Source organism: Gracilinanus agilis, chromosome 2 (genome assembly GCF_016433145.1).
Source record: "Gracilinanus agilis isolate LMUSP501 chromosome 2, AgileGrace, whole genome shotgun sequence".
NCBI classification, from domain to species: Eukaryota; Metazoa; Chordata; class Mammalia; order Didelphimorphia; family Didelphidae; genus Gracilinanus; species Gracilinanus agilis.
This window is the reverse complement of record NC_058131.1, coordinates 48450880-48467892: the sequence shown is the minus strand read 5'-3', so window position 1 is coordinate 48467892 and position 17013 is coordinate 48450880. Positions and strand designations below refer to the sequence as shown.

At 40.9% G+C, this 17013-nt stretch overlaps 1 protein-coding gene across 1 annotated transcript in view; it reads left to right on the top strand.

Annotated features, from left to right (window-relative positions):
- The window catches only part of UTP4 (UTP4 small subunit processome component), a 30301-nt gene extending 20910 nt beyond the window's left edge, over positions 1–9391 (top strand). Inside the window, exons 10-16 of the mRNA XM_044660512.1 lie at positions 1407–1529; positions 2530–2686; positions 4655–4761; positions 5229–5324; positions 5708–5893; positions 7138–7248; positions 9194–9391. Of these exons, the coding sequence (XP_044516447.1) occupies positions 1407–1529; positions 2530–2686; positions 4655–4761; positions 5229–5324; positions 5708–5893; positions 7138–7248; positions 9194–9310 (897 nt within the window). The 3' untranslated portion in view covers positions 9311–9391. The remainder of the gene's footprint in view (positions 1–1406; positions 1530–2529; positions 2687–4654; positions 4762–5228; positions 5325–5707; positions 5894–7137; positions 7249–9193) is intronic.
- The last annotated feature ends 7622 nt before the right edge of the window (positions 9392–17013 follow it).

Here is a 17013-nt window from a genome sequence, read left to right as displayed (position 1 = left end):
AATAGCTCCCCTTCTACCAAACCTATCATGGCTCAGCTTTCTTGTTTTCATCTTTCCAGTAATACAGATTTTCAATCTGGGTGTTATCCTTGACTCTTCACCACTTTGCTACACAGGGCCTCCATCCTTGGGTCCATCTTGTCCTCCACAATATCCTCCCAGTTTAAGCCCCCATCAGTCTCTTGCCCAAATGCCTTTGCAATAACCTCTAGTTTCTCAACCCTTTCCAATCCATCTTCTCCATAGCTGCCAAAGTGATTTTCTTCAAGTCTGGCCATGCCACTCCCCTCTGGAACTCCAGATTCATGTTGATTCTACATTGAAAGTTAAGAACTTCTTTTTGGCCTTCAGTGCCTCTCACAACCTGGCCCAACCTAACTTTCTAGCATTATTGTTCATTCCTACCCTAACCACCACACACAACATTCCCACAAAAGTAACCTTCACTCTCATCCTCAGCACTGCATCTCTGGCTTCTAAACCTTTGCCCTGGCTTTCCTCCGTGTGGTTTATATCCTCTTGTCTCACCCAGAACTGACAGTAGAGTTCCTTATTTTTTCTCAAAGTGGTCCTTCATCTGTACCTTCTATTTAAAACCTTTTATGGTCCCCAGTGGTCAGTCCTCTCCTACTCATTCCACTCCCCTAATAAATTTACCTGGTATTTATTTCTGCTTAAATTGTATTTATGTACACAGTGTCTCCCCTCCTCATTCCAAGTTTAGCATCCTCACTAGCCTTGGTACATGTTAAGACCTGCTAGATGCTTAGTTTTTAGAGTGGAATTTAATTACATCGAACTACTGAAACAAATCAGTGAGTGCATTATAGTCATAAGAAAAGATATCATTCTTTTAAATGTCTCTATACCTGCCAAAACATAAAATAAATGGCTTTAACACCATACCGCTAAGTTCCCAGTGCCCCCCCCCCAAAAAAAAAAAAAATCATGGAATTTCAGGGTTGGAAGGGATTTCAGATGTCATCTAGTTTAACCTGAACAGGAATCCCCTCTACCACATGAATGCATTCATTCATTTAGCAAGCAAGCATTATCCCTGACTAGTCTTCTGAATTCCTCTAGTGAGAAAGGAATCACACCCAGCTGCTCACCTCCATCTCCTACCCTTTATTCTTTCTTCATATTAGGGGAGAAAATATATTTTGATAGGTGCTAGTGGTAGTGGGATGTAGACATTTTCAGGCCTGTTTGGGTTTTTTGTTGGTTGTTATTTTGTTTTTGGTTTGGTTTGGAAGTCAGGTAAAAAGCATTTAGTCATTGACCCCAATTGACAGCTTCCCTTTTTTGGTGTCTAGTGATGGCAATTTAAGAGGACCTCTCAGGTAAAGTGAGCGATCTGAATGTTGCTTTTATTTGAATGTCTGCTCATACTTTGTAATTCTCAGGGTCCTGAGAACATTTGCTGCAGCTGTATTTCCCCCTGTGGAAGCTGGATTGCCTATTCTACAGCTTCTAGGTTTTATCTCTATCGGATGAATTATGAAAATAACAGTGTGAGCATCAAAAGGGTAAGTAAGTACAGGCTAGCACAGTGCCTCTTAAAGAACTTCCTCTCCTCAATTTTTGTGTTTTCCAGTGGAGGGTATCTCTGATACACCACACAAAGGCCCTGGTGGGTATCCCATGGTATTAAAGGACCTTCCTCCTCCTACCCTAATCTTCCCCTTCTTTTTGGTTATTTCCTTCATCTTAATATTCCTCAACTTATGTGAAGGATTTTCACACTCATTTTCTCATTTGTTGTTTCAACCACCCTGTGAAACAAGTCAGGCAAGGAATATTATTATGGGAAGCTAAGTGATACAGTGGGAAAAGCCCACTCTGGAATCTACATCGCATGAAGCCTTGGGCCAGCCATTTAATTCCCTGGCCTCTTTAATCCTCCCTCATCTTTACAAAAGGGGGTTAGGTATCTGGCACAAAGTAATTGTGTAATACATGCTAATTGTGTAACAGCTAGGTAGCTCAGTGGATAGAGAGCCAGACCTAGAGAAAGGTCCTGAATTCACATCTGGCCTCAGAAACGTCTTAGCTGTGGGACCCTGGGCAAGTCTCTTAACCCCAATTGCCTAGGCCTTATCACTCTTCTGCCTTGGGAATGATATTTAGTATCCCTAATTAAGACAGAAGGTAAGGATTTCAATAAATAAATGCTCTGTATTTATGATCCTAGGCAGCAATAGACCCAAGGCCATTCTTCAACAGGAATTCCTAACCTTTTTATGTCATGGTCTCCTTTGGCTCCCTAGAGAAGCCTATGGATTCCTCAGAATAATGTCTTTAAATACATAAAATATATAAGATTAAAAAGGAAACCAATTCCAATGAAATACAGTTCTCAGAATATTTTTTTCTAAATTTCACTTGCTTGAGGGCAAAACATATTGCAGAAATCTTAAAGCCTTAGCTTTATTTGACTGGTAGAGTTTTTCTTTCAAAGTATTATTTAAGATGTGGAAATTCTACTTGAGAATGAACTGCTAACTCTTCCTTTTTGCATACTATAAGGTTTCTAAAGTCCCCAAGTTCCTGAGTTCTGCTTTCCAGATTTTGTTCTCTGGAGACTCCGAAATGTTGTATGTGGCATCCAATCAGGGTTCTCTCCATGTGATTCAACTGCTCGAGGGGTCCTTGAAGCACCTGCACACCTTTCAGCCACAGTCAGGTGAGGATTGTACTACTGGCTCGAGTGTTGGCATCCAGAACTTGTCCTCACTGTCCCAGATATTGTGTGCTATACTGTGCTTTGTTTCCCCTAACACATACCAAGATGGTAACAGTTTAGAGGAGGAGGAGATTTCTGCCAAAAAAAGACTGACAGGTTCTGAAATATTCCCCATCTACCTGTTCCTCACTAAGTTTTTTTATTCTATAATTCAGCCAGAGGGAAAGTTAAGCCAATGCAAATCTCTTCCTTTTTATCACTGTCAGAGTGTATCATTTTTATTCCATAGCTAGTACACTCATTAGCTAATTTAAGTCTAGGATGACAAGCAGTATTGACATTCTTTGACTGCTTTACAGGGTTCTTTCCCCCCCTGAAATATGGTATGACTGTATTCTCTAGCATTATGTAGGCTCCATCACCCTGAAGAGGACCCCCTGAAGTAATGCCTTAAGTAGACTTCCATTCTCTACCCACATCCTATTTCACACACCTAGAAGTACATATTAGTATACTGGTCTAAAGTTGAAACTCTAAGCAGTGAGAGAACAGGAAAGGAAATGTGCCAGGCAAAGTATAGGAGCCTGCCACCTATAGTCTGATTTTCCTTGTGGGGCAGGGTGTGGGAATGAAGAAGTCCTAGAGTCATTCTCATTGTCTGTGCTTCCCACTATAAGAGGGATCACCCCATTGCTACTGTTTAAACCAGACCGGGGAGGGGGGAGGGGGGGGCTGTTACTACAAGGACAGTGTAGTGGTTGATTATCCAGGTTGTAGATTATTGAGATTTCTTGCTTTTCTTCCCAATTTCCAGGCTTTCTGTCCATGTTAGGACTCAGGAACTTCAATGGGGCTAATGAATCTGCAGTAGCTTCCATTGCTTCCAATAAACCAAGCAAGAATATGGGTTCCTAGGATGTGCCCAACACTCCCAAAAAATCTAATTCAGGACCCACCAATCACTAAATCTTTTATCAATCCAACCTTATCTTTCACAGTTCCCTGATACTTCCTTTTCAATTTACTCAATCCATGAATGGTTTCTTTCTGGCTCCTAAATGGATCTTATGTATTCCTAACTTGATCAGATAGTAAGCACTTCCTATGAAATGGGCCCTGTGCTAGGCAGTAGGCATACAAAACCAAACAGTCTGTGACCTTCTGCAGCTTAAGTTTTGTTAAGAGAGTGGGGGACAGAAGGAGGAGGGGAGGGACAAGAATAAATAAAAGGTATGTTCAGAGTAATGCATTAGTTGGAAGTGGGAATCAGAGGAAGGTGCCATTTTGAAAGAAATAAGGGATTCCAAGAGGAGGGAACACATGCTTAGCATAGCAGCCATTGAGCAAAATTGGGAGGAATAGGAAGAAGGCCTCTTTGGCTGGTGGGGAGAATGTGTGATGGGAAATCAAGTGTCAGGAGGCTCAAAGGGGTGGTGTGGGGCTTGCCAGATTGTGAAGAGCTCTGAATGCCACAGCATGCAACATTTTTTTTTATTTTTATTTTAACTTAAAACCCTTACTTTCTGTCCTAGATCACAATATTGTGTATTGGTTCTAAAGAAGATTGGTAAGGGGTAGGCAATAGAGGTCAAGTGACTTGCCCTGAGACATACAGCTAAGAAATGTCTGAGGCTAGATTGGAACTTGGGACCTCCTGACTCTAGGCCTGGCTCTCATTCCACTGAGCTACTTCAATTCCCTCAGAGCAGTCAACTATTAACTGCCTGCTGTGCAAGGCACAGTTTTACTGAGTGAGCAAGCCTCATTCATAGGGAATGTAATGCTCCTCTTGTCTCTCTCAGATGATATAAGAAGTAGTGGACCGGCCAACTTTGAAGGTGTATTTGCAAAGTTAAGGAGAAATAAAATTTTTCCTAGGAATAAGTTTTGCGTTATCCTGACTACCTTGTTAGGTGCATAATTCTCTAGGGAACCAAGAGATTCCATCAAGCTTTTTTCTTCTCTCAGGGACCTTGGAGGCCATATCCCTGTTGGCAGTAAGCCCAGATGGGAATTGGTTGGCTGCAGCTGGCATGAGCAGTGGAGTCAGTATCTACAATTTGAAGCATCTTAAGGTGGGTCCAAGCTTCTTTTCATTGTTGTTTAGACCTAGGATGTCATTGGATTAGAAACTCCTTGTGCCAGTGTAGATGGACAGCTAGTAAAAACTTACAAATCTTTGATGGTCAGCTACCTGGGCCTCTAACCAGGTTAGTGACTTGCTTGAGGTCACACAGCCAGTATTTTTGAAAGCTAAGATTTGAACCCAGGTCTTCTTACTTTGAGGCCAACTTTATCCTCAATTCCCATGTGACCTCTGAGGTTCAGAATTTAGTGCACTTCAAACCACCTGGAAGAAGAAAACTTTGTGGTTACAAGTTGATGTTTTCATATGTTGACATGTAAAAGCTTTCATACAGCCCTTTGGTGGATGCTCTCCCAATTATACAGACTATGTAATGGAATCCAGGAGTGATTCTAGAGCAGGAAGGATACAAAGGTTTCACTTACCCTGCTGCCTTGTTCTCTCTCTCTTCCTCAGCCTCACTGCATGGTGCCTGCTTATAACTTCCCTGTAACAGCCCTAGCCATTGCTCCCAACACCAACAACCTTGTGATTGCTCACTCAGACCAACAGGTGAGTAGGGGGAGGGGGCAGAAATACGGCAACCTTGAGGATAACACTAAGTGGCCCTGGGGAAGTGTGGTGAAGGGACCTGAATCCCTAGACTGTTGTATTCATCTGGCCAAGGCCAGGAGTAGTCGCCATTGCCTTGCTAAGATGTCCCATGTCATCACGTTTCCTTAGTATTGAGTAAACACGTTATTAAATACTTTGGTTTAGTATACATCATCAGGGTGTCCTGGGAAATACTGGTCAGATCCTCAAAACTTATTTACTTTACATGGATATCTGAGTTTTTAGTAGTTTACAGCTGAGATTGGAGAAGGTTCTTTCTCTTTTTAGGATATTCTTTAGGGCAGTGGTAACTTTTATACTGTTATCATGCTCTCAACTAGGTCTTTGAATTCAGCATCCCCCAAAAACAGTACACAGATTGGAGCAGGAAAGTACAGAAACATGGGCTTCACTACCTCTGGCTGGAAAGGGATACACCAATCACACACATCACTTTTCATCCCAAGAGGCCTACACATATCCTCCTTCATGACACCTACATGTTCTGCATCATTGATAAGTCCATGGTAAGTGCCTCCCCACCACCTGAGGCCCTCTTGTCCTTCAGGGTCTTCTTTCCTAAACAGCTTTGACTAATCTAAGAAAAAGGGAACTAAATTTTCCCAGATGCAACGATACAAGACTTACCTACCCCACTGGGCTGTTGGAAATGTTTTAGCAACCTTTAGACATTTTTGCTGAACTGGCCATTTAATGAGGCAGACCATCTTAGTTAAGCTGTAGCATTCAACTTCTTAGGGAAATCTTGGTGATCCACTTGGCCCAAGATGACCCTGCTAGAGTTTTGACTGCTTATGCCTAGAGTTGAAAACCTCCAGGCATCGTTAGCAAGAAGTGAATGGCTGCAGTAGCCAAATAAAATCTACCTCAGAGAATGCTCTTTTGCATCCCCCGGGTTTAGGTGGGATGTTCTTCAGGCTTATCCAACTGCTGCTTTGAGTCATTTCAATGCTGTAGGCTTTCCTGGGTAGACATCTTCACCACAGCCCAGGGTTCTACAAATAGCACTTGTCATATGAGCTCAAAGCACGTTATAACACTCAGCAGTGGTTTTGTTGTATCTGTGAACATGGGGGTGTGGGGAACACGGGGGAAGCAGATGGCTAAAAACAAGTTATTCACTACAGTTTGTACAAGGGACCTGCTTCATATGGCTGATGAGAGCTCTCCATGTGGGAGAGCTGGCTGACAAGTGCCTTCTGAGGGATGAGTGATACAGGAAGGCTTCCTCCCACCTGCTTGCCTCTTTGTAAGCAAGCCCAGATGATTTTTCCAGAGAGTTGGTTCCCGGCCTGTCTCTTCTGCACATTAGACCTAGCTATTTCCCAAGGAAGTCAGAGGGTGGAATTTAATTTGTTTGGCCAGAAAGCATCTCCCAAGGAGCCAGTGGCATGTTTTGGGGCCTAAACCTTCTGTGGCAGGCTGAATCTCAGGTGCAAAGCCTATGTGGGCTGACCTTCCACAAATGCCAGCTTGTTTCCTCCTTGATAAGGTTTTGAGGCAGAGCTGACCAGCAGTCCCTGGGAGGCCTTTGGTCTGACTAGTAGAGTCAAGCACATTTTTCTTTATGCATGCCTGGGAAGAGGAGTCTGATCCTTTCTGATAGAAGCAGAAAGTGGGAATTGGGACAATTAACTCACATAGCCACAGGAAAATGTTGACATGCATGGGCTGGACAGGACATGACAAACCGAAATCCAAGAATGTTGAAGATTTTAAATATGTCATGTTGGGTTTTTTCCCCTTTTAGCCACTTCCAGATGATAAAACTCCCTTATTCAATCAACTTTCCTTAAGGGAGGCATCTGAAAATGTTAGAAGACGCCATGCCCATGCCTTCAAAATCTCTAAAAAATTTCAGGTGAGAGCATTTTTAGTGCTTTTGACTTCAGGGTGGTGCCCTAAAGATTTAATGAGTTCTGTGTTATTCTTATGAAGAAAATAAAGACCCTATAGTCTAGGCAACAAAATCCCTGACTTGCCATTCAGTGGCCTTAGCATTTCATTTTCATAGTGAATTTCAAATCCTAGGGCAAAAGGAATCTTCCAAAGGTATCCAGTTCATCCCCACCCTCTCCTTTTGAACTATCTCAGGCAGGATCAGAAATTTATTTTGGATTTCTTTGTACCTTAGTAAGTCTGTTTGGTACTAAAGGCCTATGCTGGGGTATCTAGGTAGCAAAGTAGATTGAGAGCCAGGCTTAGAATTGGGAGTTCCTGGGTTTAAATGTGGCTTCAGACATTTTCTAGCTGTGTGACCCTGAGCAAGTCAACCCCATTGCCTAGCCCTCACCATTCTGTCTTTGAATGAACACTTAATATCTATTCTAAGACAGGTGGCAAGGGGTTTTTGTTTGTTTGTTTTTAAGCTTATCCTTCTGTGTATCTAATTGCTCACCTTAAGGCATGGAGTGGAGAGGAGAGAGAGAATTTGGAGCTCAAAATTTAAAAAAAAAAATTTTTTTATGTTAAAATATTTTATATGTAATTAAGAAAAAATGAAAGGAGGAAAAAAAAACCGTGCTTTCAAGTTCTCTGTTAAAGGTTCTACAGATTTTACCTCCAAAAGACTTGAGAATCTTAATGAAGCCCTTTGATAGTTTGGGTTCCTGGTATAGAAGAAAAGGAACCTCATAGAGGCCTACATTGAGACAGTAGTAGGAAAAGGGAGGAGGGGGCAGGAGGTGTGTGGGTGCAGGCACAGGCAAGTGCTCAGTTCTGTACTGCTCTCGTGCTGAAGAATCAAGCAGCAGCACCCCTGCCCAGAATTTAATACAAATATAATCAAGGACTGACTGGAGCTCAGCCGGCTTCCACACTTCTATAAAAACTGAAAGAGAATATCTCTCCCAAGATAGACGGTACATTAAGCACCAGCGAGCGGGGAACTTGCCCTCCAAGCTCCGTCAAGGCTCATTACAGCTCTGACAAGGTGTGTTCTCTTTCTGTGTTAAAATTTAATTTCCTCCAATATACAGATTCACAGGAACTCTCTTGGGAGCCTAGATATGGAGCTGGGAGGGGCCGTGGAGACCATCTAGTGCTGTAATTTTACATATAGGGGCGCTGGATCCCAGAAAGGTTAATTGGCTTTTCCAAAGTCACATAGGTACAGAACTGAGATTTCAGCCCAGAGTCTTTAAATTCACATTCAGCATACTTTCCACAGCCCCTGCCTTGGTTAATGTTTAGGTTCTGTTTTAGCCATTAGGAGACAGGTTCAGAGGTTCTGATTAGCTTAGCTTTTGTGTATAGTGGTGATGAGAAGGGAAGGGAAGAAGCATTTATGTGGCCCCTATAATGCATTAGCCATTGGGTCTAAGCCCTTTACAAATAGCATCTCATTTGGTCTTCATAACCACTTTGGGAGTTAGGTGCCATTATTATCCCCTCATTTAGTCAGGGAAATAGGAAGTGTTTAAATGACTAGCCCATGGTCACAAGTTTAGTGTTTGAGGTCATATTTGAACTGAGAACTTCCTGACTTTAGGCCTAGTGTTCTAGCTACCTGTAATCTGGTGGTCTGTCTGATACTGAGGGACCATGTGCCCTAAAGCCCTCAGTTAATGCTAGAAATTTGAAGATTTTTTGATCCAGAATATTGGAAATCTATATGTACCCCAGAGCTACAGGTAGCTTTCTATATTTTAGTCCTAGAAATGAATTTTATTATTTTTAGAGTAAATTGAACTTTAGAAAGTGATCTGGTTTGCCAGTAAGCAGGCTCCTTTTAGGCTGGGTTCAGTGCTTCCTAGGTGGTTGTGGGAGCTTCCCAGTAGGATCACTGTCCTCTCTCTGACTTGCAGCCTCTCCTCTTCATGGACCTGTTGGATGAAGGCACATTGGTGGCAGTAGAACGGCCTTTGGAAGACATCATTGCTCAGCTTCCACCACCCATCAAACGAAAGAAATTTGGAACTTAATTGGAGTTGTGCGTCTCCTTCCCTGGACTGGCTGACTTGTTTTTTTCCTAGAAATCATGATAATAAAACAGTTATTCTTTAGGGCTATGCCATCATGTTATTTGCCCTCGTTTCTTAGCTGCCTGAAGACAGGGTCAAGACTTGCACCTGGAACCCTGAGTCACGACCAGTCAATTTGCTGCAGTGCAGTAGAAATGAACAGAGATCCAAACAAGATATCTGTGGTCGTGATGAAGTACCAAAGAGCCTCGAAACACTTGTCTTCCCATCAGAAAAGAGGTGACAGCTGCCTCTGCCCTTAAATAAAGTTCAAGACTGCAGAGAGCCAGCTTTCATTCTGTCTCTGTTGACTTCCAACCACTTTACCTTTGAAAAGTTGTGGTCTTCCTTTTATGCGCCCTGAATTCTTCAGTGAAAAAGTTGTCTTTGCCCATTGGTGATCAGTTAACCCAGACTAGTGAAACCAGAAGAGAGGTGCATTTGGTTTTAGGCTTTCAGTTTTCAGATTGACGTGCTTTTTCTGAAAATGAATGTTTCTGCCCTTCAGATAGGCAACTGTTCACTTCTTAAATGGCAGTAAATGAATATTACTTTGGGAAGCTGGATTTCGTAGCAGTGTTTCCTCATTCATTTAGTGGCAGGGTTTCAAAGGAACTTTGGACAGAGACCAGAGATTTGGGGGGAGGAGTAGGAAGACATAGGTAGGGAAAACAGGCCATTTATTTAATTTCTTACTGCTTCTCCACTCTGCTTGCTCTGGGCTGTTATTCCCAGAATGCTAGTAACCTGTTTGCTTGAATTTATTCTCTTAACTAGAAAATTAATATCCCTAGTTATTTGGATTGAGCAAATAGATTTCTCTTCTGTACTGTGCCTCCTGAAAAGCATATGGGAAGTCTGTTCTGCCATGGGGGTGGGGAGGCTTTTCGATGACACCATTGGGTGGAGTAATGCTTAAAAAATTTTAGATGGTCATGCTTATGTGTTTCTTGCCCCTAGGGCTCTGTTCTGGAAAGAGAAAACACATTGACTAACCTCATGTGGGATGGAACCGAAAGTGGGATGAATCTTTGGAGCCTAGTAATACAAATCCAGAGGCTAGGAAAATGTCAGTTTGGGAAGAGCAAAGAGATCGAGTGTTATTTGTTGTCAAGTACAATTAAATTTGGGCACGTCCATTTATATTTTCTAGCAGTAGTTGTTTCTGTTTAAATCTATTGTCTTTATGGTTCATGAAGAATAGCTTTCTTTTCGCTGGACAATTACCCATTACTGAGTATGACAGTGTTTTCCCAACCTTTGGGCTGCCTCAGGTGAGGTTGGAGGTCTTAAAGCGAAAGGTGGACCTCTCATCAGCGATATCATAAAGGGAATAGCTATTAAGCAGCTATGTGCCAGACATCATGCTAAAGACCATCCAGATATCTCATTTGATCTTTCACGGAGGTTCCTTTTTGGATGACTTGGTCCACATGACCCCTGAGATGCCCTCTAGCTCCAGAGATTTAGTGATTTGGTTATCCTGATATATCCTATAATAAATCTAGAAGTAAATGAGGTTAGGGCAGCTAGGTGGCTCAGATTGAGAGGCAGGCACAGAGACTGAGGTCCTGCTTTTAAATTTGGCCTCAGACACTTCCTAGTTGTGTGACCCTGGACAAATCATTAAATCCCATTCGCCTAACCCTTACCACTCTTCTGCCTTGGAACCAATACTTAGTATTGATTCTAAGGTGGACGGTGTGGGTTTAAAAAAAAAAAAGTAAATGCCTTGGCAGGAGGCTTGCTGTAGTTTTAGTTTACACATGTTTTCTATGCTATTTTGCATGATTGGACCCTAAATGTTCATAGTATGTGATTGTTTCCTGGGCAGGGAAAAGAATCACTTGAGTATCAATTCATCTGCTGTCACCACACCCTCTGTTATAGAAAAGAGTTTAAGATAGAATTTGGTGACTTGGATTTTGCTTTACCTTTGACTGACAAAGCTCAGACTAATTCTGGAAGCTGTGAAATGTCTGCCCATAGTTTAAAAGCTTTCTTTTACCTATTTAGAAAACTGGTTGCTTTGAAATGAGTGATATTGCCCTCTTGACTCAGAGGGGAACAAGCAGAGGACATAGGGGTTAGTTGGCTCAAGACCCACTAAAACCAGGCTTAGAACGCTCTGCAAGGAATCAAGAGACCTCTGTTCATTTAAAATGATTGAGCAACTGAGATCTTCTCTCCATTTGGTGAGCTATAACTTCCTTCAAGGTGGTAAGACCTTGAAGGTGTAGGTGCTCTGGACCTCAAAGTCCTTCCTAAAGAGATAACTGAACACAAAAGAAGTCTAGAAGGTTTTTTGGTGTCCAGGTAGAAGCTTAGACAAACCTCTATTCAGTAGGGGATAAGCTGTTAAGGGCCAGTTTGCACTTTTGTGGTTTGTTTTTTCATTTCCTTTTATTCTTGTGTTTGATTCTTGCTAGTTTATCTGGGTGTAGAAGATAAGTCACTGAGATAAGCTGGTGAGTCTTCAGTTCTTGGCACCTTCCGTTTTCTAACTTTAATGCTTTGAAAAGCTGTCTTTTTCTTCTACATTTTAAGTGGTTCTTTAATTCTAGAATGATACCATGTCCAGACATTAGATTGTGAACTCATTGCGAGTGAGGGCTACCTCAGTTTTCTCTTTCTGTCCCCAGCACTTAACATTATACTTTATACATATTAAGCACTTCATCAGTTCTCATTCCTTCACTAATGCATGCATCCACATCAAGGAGGCCTTTTAGAAACAGCCCTAATATTAGTTAAGCTGTAGTTGACTTAGGAAACACAAGTCACATGCATGAATCACAACTTTAAATTTGAAGGCAGATTGGGAGAGATACGCATAATGTTTTATATACAATACCCCATGAAGAAGGTGCATCCTAGAAACATCAATTTGGGAATGTATTTCAGGCACAATCAGTGAGCATTTGACTTAGATCCACAAGGTATTAAGCTCTATGGGCTTCTTTCTATCCTCACCAGGATTTTTTTTTAAATAGGCATTTTAGTATGTACTATTTAATCAGAAAACTAGAAAGGATCTAGGATAGTGATGGCTTGCTTGAGAAATGATGAGTAGAAACAATTGGGTTCCATCTGGAAAAATTTCATGGAAGAGCCAAAGACAAGGGAATTTCCAAGGATTGGAGTAGGTTTAGTTTGGAGGTGAGCAGGGTAGAAGAAGAGACAAATTGGTTTAAGAAACCATAATACTGTGAAAAATGAATATAGTTGGCTGAGTTAAAGGCCCATACATCAAAAGACACTGACAGTCTAATACTACAGAGGCAACTAAGTGATACAGTGGACAGGTTACTGGGCCTGGGTGATTTTTTAATTGAACACAAAGTATTCATTTTTTAGGTCTTTGTTCCATTGGAATTCTTTTAAGGTCAAAGGAGAAGGGGGCTTAACTAGTAAAATCCTGATTGTAGGATAAGTAAGTGAAGAAGGAGGCTTGAAACTAGAGAAGCTAACAAAAGCTTTTGGAAGGAAAAAAGGAAATAAATATTAAACACCTACTATATATATGCCAGGCACTGTGCTAAGTACTTTACCAATATTTGATTCCATATCAACTCTGGAAGGTAGGTGATATAATCATTTTACAATTGAGGAAATTGAGGTGGAGGTTTTATGTCACTCAGCTAGGAAAAACTAGAGGCTTGATCTGAATTCAGGTCACGTTGGCTTGGTTCAGCCATCTATCTACTGTATGTAGCACTTAGTGGCCTCTGTAGTATTAAACTAAGTCAGTGTCTTTTAATCTATGGGCCTTAAACTCCTGGGGGGGCGGGGTCTGTAGAGTTTTTGTAAGGGGTCCATATCTAATATCCTTTCTCAGATTAATGAATGTTAATAATATAATTAGTATCAGGCAGAGGGGATTATCAGAATTTTTTTCTGTTAAGTCTTCATATTTGAAAAGGTTGGGAGCCATTTAGTGCATACATGAATTAGTCAAGATTTATTAAGTGCTTACTATTTGCAAGGCCACAGGAGATACAAAGAATGGGAAAAAAATACACCCTGCTCCTTAAGGAGGTCAGTCTAATGGAAGAGACAACAGATAAACAACCATGTATAGTTAAGATATTATTATAGGATAAATGAGGTAGTCACAGAGGGAAAGCACTAGAATTAAGGAGGGATTAGGAAAGGCTTCTTATAAAAGATGAGAGTTTAGCTGGGACTTGAGAAGGAGTCAAGAAATTTAAATGAAGGATAGAATTCCAGGAATGGGAGACAGCCTGTGAAAATGCCCAGTCATGAGGAAGAGTTGCATAAGTGGAGCTAATTCATAGAATAGGTGAAGGGAATAAGGTATAAGAAGACTGGGGAGGTAAGAAAGGACCAAGTTAGGAGGACTTTGAATTCCAAACAAAGGGTTTTATTTTTGATTGTGGAGGTGATAGAGAGCCACTGGGGTTTGAGTGTATGTTTCTGACATAGTTAGATCTTCACTTTGGTAAGACCACTTTGGATGGCCATGTGCTACATGGTTAAGTCTTCACTTTGGGAAGACCATTTTGGATGGCTAAGTAGTAATGGACTTGAGAGGGGAGAGGAGGCAGGCAGACCCAGGAATAGGCTATTGTAGTAGTCCATGCATGAGGTGAGGTCCTGCACTAGTGGTGGCCATGTGTATATGAAAGATGTTATGGCTGATAGGCTTTAGCAATAGATTGTCTGCGGAGGATGAGTTAGAGTGAGGAGTTGAGGAGGACACCAAGGTTCGGAATCCTGGGTGTTTGGGAGGATAGTGGTATCCTCAACAGTCACTGGAAAGTTAGCAAGGGAGTTTGGGACTGGGAGGAAAGATAAAATATTCAGTTTGGGACATGTTGAGTTGAAGATACCTATAGGACATTCAGTCTGAGAAGTCCAAAGGACAGTTGGAGATATGAGAATGGAGGTCAGCAGAGAGGTAGATAAGTAGATCTGATAATTATCAACAGAGAGATGTTAATTGAGCCCATGGAAGCTAATGAGATCAAGGAGTGAAACTGAGTACAGTATAGGCTGAAGAGGACAAAATTTTCATCTGTAAAATGTCAATGAAAATCTTCAATGAATTGTTTACAAACCTCAAAGCACCATTAGCTATTATTATTATTGCTGTTTCTAATATTTGGTCAAGAGAAAAAGTCGAAGTTCTACAAAGCTAACTGGAACCAGCTGTTTCTCATTAGAAATGTGGTAAGCAGATGTGGCTTTTCATGGTCATAATATATGAGATGGTTTATCCTTTTTTTCTTTGTGGGCTTCAGATGGACAGTGATTTATTTAGATGGGGTGAATCAAAAATGTGCTTGCATCAGCTGAAGCAAAAAAAAAAAAAAATAGTACTGTCTCTAGGTTGATTAAGGGGCAGCAGTACCTGTTTAGCTGTACCAGGAAAAGAAATCATTTTAGGACATTTTCTGTCTATCTGGCAAAGCTGTAGTACCATCAGTTGAAAGGGGTAACTAAGTCTCACTTTGTGTTACTGAGTTTATCTTCTTCCATAGCTACAGTTGGCTGTTGCAGTGTTATCTCATAAACCATGTTTCCTCCTTTGGCATCTTTAGCAATGATTATTCTGGCTTGCTTTTTGTTCTCCCTTTGTAGCAGGCCTCCTCCATGGCAGTGACCTTCAGGCTTGCTCAGGGTTGCAATTTTGCCTGGGGCCCTCCTTCCTTAAGGAATTGCATAACACTCAAACCTTGGATCCAGCCCCAAATCCTTTTTTTGACAGGTTTTTGGCAGCACAAAAGGCATTTCAACTAAAGTGTAGCCTCATACAAGAGCTGTTTGTCACCAAAATTAATTTGGCTGTTTGCCATCTACCTATAGGATCAAATGGCTGGTGTTCTTATGGCAAAGGCTCATTCCTAGAAAAATGCAGGCCTAGGGAGGATAAAAAAGCAAGATTCTGTATTTTAGTGATGGTGGTAAAGCCCAGCCAAGTCCAGTCCTCAGTACCTCAGGGACTTGTAATGTCTTCCATCTACATAACTTATCTTAGTGATTTGTCCAAGAGGTTAAATCATCTGTCTGTGGTCTCATAGCTGACCAAGCAGGACTTGAATGAGAGGTCTTCCTAGTTTTCCCAAATCCAAGACTCTATTTATAATAAAGATCTGGGTTTAAATGTGACCCCAGACACAAGCCACTTCACCTCATTTGCCTAGTTCTTGCCCTTCTGTCTTACTAAGACAGAATGTGTTTAATAATATGAATACATATATATATATATATACATATATATATATATATATACATATACACACACACTCAATTGTCTCATGAATTTGTGTGCAGCATTTAGAGGAAGGCAAAAAAAAAAATACCATCCTTACCCTCAAGGAACTTATATAACTCATTAAGTAGATCAGGGAATTTTAGATCCATGAAATGGTTCTTTTCTAATCTTCCTTATTTAACAGAATGACTCTCTTATGTTCCTGAGTAACCATAAGAAATTATGAAGAACTAGTATGTTCACAGTAGGGTAGATATTGACATAAATGATAGGTTATTAGAATTATATCCAGACATTTCTTTTTCAGAGACAGATGGATGAAAAAATGGCCCTGAACCAAAGATTATTTAAGCTACTTTTTTATTCCTAAGAAAGGAGAAAAACAGATGTTTATATATATTTTTCATTTCAGATTTCATTATCATGACCAAGTCCAACTACCAATAAAGGTGCTTTCTCCAGAGTACCAGTCTTTGAAGATTATTTTCACATTTCATGGTCCCAAACCACTTCAGAGATATTATAAAATTAGCTAATAAATACTGAATTTCATTCCACCAACAAATATTTTGGCTAAGTGGAAAAAGAGGGTCAAATTCAAGAGTTGAAAGGATCTAGATTCAAATTCCAGCATTGCCACTTTCTACCTTAGAAAGGTTCAATTTAATGCAGAGACTATATCATTCCTCTTGGTCCCCTGGTACCTGAACAGTGCCTAATTAATAAATACTTATTGATTGATTGGCTCAGTTTCTTCATCTATCAAATGAGAGGATTAGATTTAATGACTCCTAAAGTCTCTCCCAAACCTAAATCTCTGATCCTATGATATGCTAGATCCTATGATGAATTCCCATATTAAGAAATAAAGAGAGATCAAGAAGTAGGCCTGGAAATGGTTCAAATCTGACCTCAGACACTTCCTAACTGTGTGACCCTGGGCAAGTCACTTAACTCTCATTTCCTAGCCCTTACCACTCTTGCTTTGGAACAAATACACAGTATTGATTCTGAGATGGAAGGTAAGGATTTAAAAAAAAAAAAAAGAAAGAAACAGAAGAGGGGCAGCTCTCATTAGATAGAAAAACAGGTCTGGAGATGGAAAGTCCCAAGTTCAAATTTGACCTCAGATACTTTCTAGCTGTGTGACCCTGGGCAAGTCACTTAATCCCAAGTACCTAGCTTTTATTGCTCTTCTGTTTCAAAATTAATACTAAGACAGAAGGTAAGAAAGAGTTTTTTAAAAAAGGAATCTGAAAAGTTTGGGTGAGGTGGAAAAATCAGAAATCCTGAAGTCATGTATCCAGGAGGGAAATGAGATACATATGTCCTGAGCCCCCTCTTTAACTGGAAGTTTGGGGAGTCATGGTTCCACCATCCAATCCGACGGACAGAAAGTAGTAAGTAGCAAGATAGATATTATTTT